The 1,620-nt window shown below is 26.6% G+C and overlaps 1 protein-coding gene across 1 annotated transcript in view; it reads right to left on the reverse strand.

Annotated features, from left to right (window-relative positions):
- Positions 1-519, reverse strand: part of LOC111687658 (DNA fragmentation factor subunit alpha-like) — a 13,625-nt gene extending 13,106 nt beyond the window's left edge. The window contains exon 1 of the mRNA XM_046955852.1: positions 505-519. Coding sequence (XP_046811808.1) covers positions 505-519 — 15 coding nt within the window. The remainder of the gene's footprint in view (positions 1-504) is intronic.
- Between the last annotated feature and the right edge of the window lie 1,101 nt (positions 520-1,620).

Consider the following 1,620-nt stretch of genomic DNA (forward strand, 5'->3'; position numbering starts at 1 on the left):
TCTGTTCTAGTTCTGTTCTAGTTCTGTTCTAGTTCTGTTCTAGTTCTGTTCTAGTTCTGTTCTAGTTGTGTTCTAGTTCTGTTCTAGTTCTGTTCTAGTTCTGTTCTACTTCTGTTCTACTTCTGTTTTAGTTCTGTTCTAGTTCTGGTTCTGTTTTAGTTCTTGTCTAGTTCTGTTCTAGTTCCATTATAGTTCTGTTCTGGTTCTGTTCTAGTTCTGTTCTAGCTCTGTTCTAGTTCTGTTCTAGTTCTGTTCTAGTTCTGTTCTAGTTCTGTTCTAGTTCTGTTCTAGTTCTGTTCTAGTTCTGTTCTAGTTCTGTTCTAGTTCTGTTCTAGTTTTTAACTTTAACATTTGCTTTACATTTATACCAACATACATATACATCATTTCTTCATTATTTAAAAAAAAATAAAGTGGAATGTTTTCATTTCAAACTGAAACTAAAGATCTACTTTAAACATACATAATAGCTAAATCTACATACATATATACATGCATACGTACATTGGCATCAATCATATTAAAAAAAGTAAAACAGTATTAATACCATCAATCAACCTTGCCACATATTACTACAACATCAACAACATCATCATCATCATTTTTAAAACAACAACATAAAGCAACAAATTCAAACATTAACGTGAGGAAAAAACAAAAACAAACCGCATAAAAATTTTAAATAAAAAATTAAAAATAAAAACCTTTAATGAAAATGTTGAAATTTTTCCAACATTAACAGTGAGGTAAAAAATAATAAGTCTAGCAAAAACATCTAAAGGGTTTTTAAATTCTTTAACGGACTTATTTATTTTGTTCTTTACTGTAGTATAACACAACTTTCACATAAACGTTAAAAACATTTGCATAAATATTTGAAACTCAACAACATAAACAATTTAATTTAGTTTTTAATTTTGATTTGCCCTCAGTTTGGAAAACATTAAAATTAAATTTTTATATTTTGACAAATGAAAAGCGAATATTTTTTATTAAAATAATAACAAAAAAAAAACAAAAACAACCATCCTAAAGACTGACAATTAAATTGATTTAATTTTTAACAAAAAATTTGTTTTGTGAAAAATCAAAATATATAAAAAAAATTATATAAATACATTTAACCTGATAAAACGACTCTTAGTAAAATTTTGGTATTAAAATTTTAAAATGTAATAAACTTATGTTAAAATTGTAATGAACGATTGTTATCGATTAGTATAGAGTTATTGTCTCAGTGTAGTTAAAAGTCCGTTTGGTTTGATATTGAAAAAAACTGTATCTGCTTGATTTAAACAAAAGCAAGTGTATGTGTGTTTTTAATAAAAAAAATATATTTTAAATTTAATAAAAATTTAAAAAAAACCCAAATATTTTTTTTATAAATTTTCAAAAATGGCGAGAAACTTGGGATGCCACCAAACTGCAGGTTTAATTAAAATGCTGCTCTGGATATGGACAATTTTTCGGTAGAAAAAAGTGTTCTCGTTCAGTTTCAGTTCTAATTCAGTTCTAGATCAGTTCTAGTTCAGTTCTAGTTCAGTTCCAGTTCAGTTCTAGTTCAGTTCTAGTTCAGTTCTAGTTCAGTTCTAGTTCTGTTCTAGTTCAGTTCTAGTTCAG

Source organism: Lucilia cuprina, chromosome 6 (assembly GCF_022045245.1).
Source record: "Lucilia cuprina isolate Lc7/37 chromosome 6, ASM2204524v1, whole genome shotgun sequence".
Taxonomy (NCBI): Eukaryota; Metazoa; Arthropoda; class Insecta; order Diptera; family Calliphoridae; genus Lucilia; species Lucilia cuprina.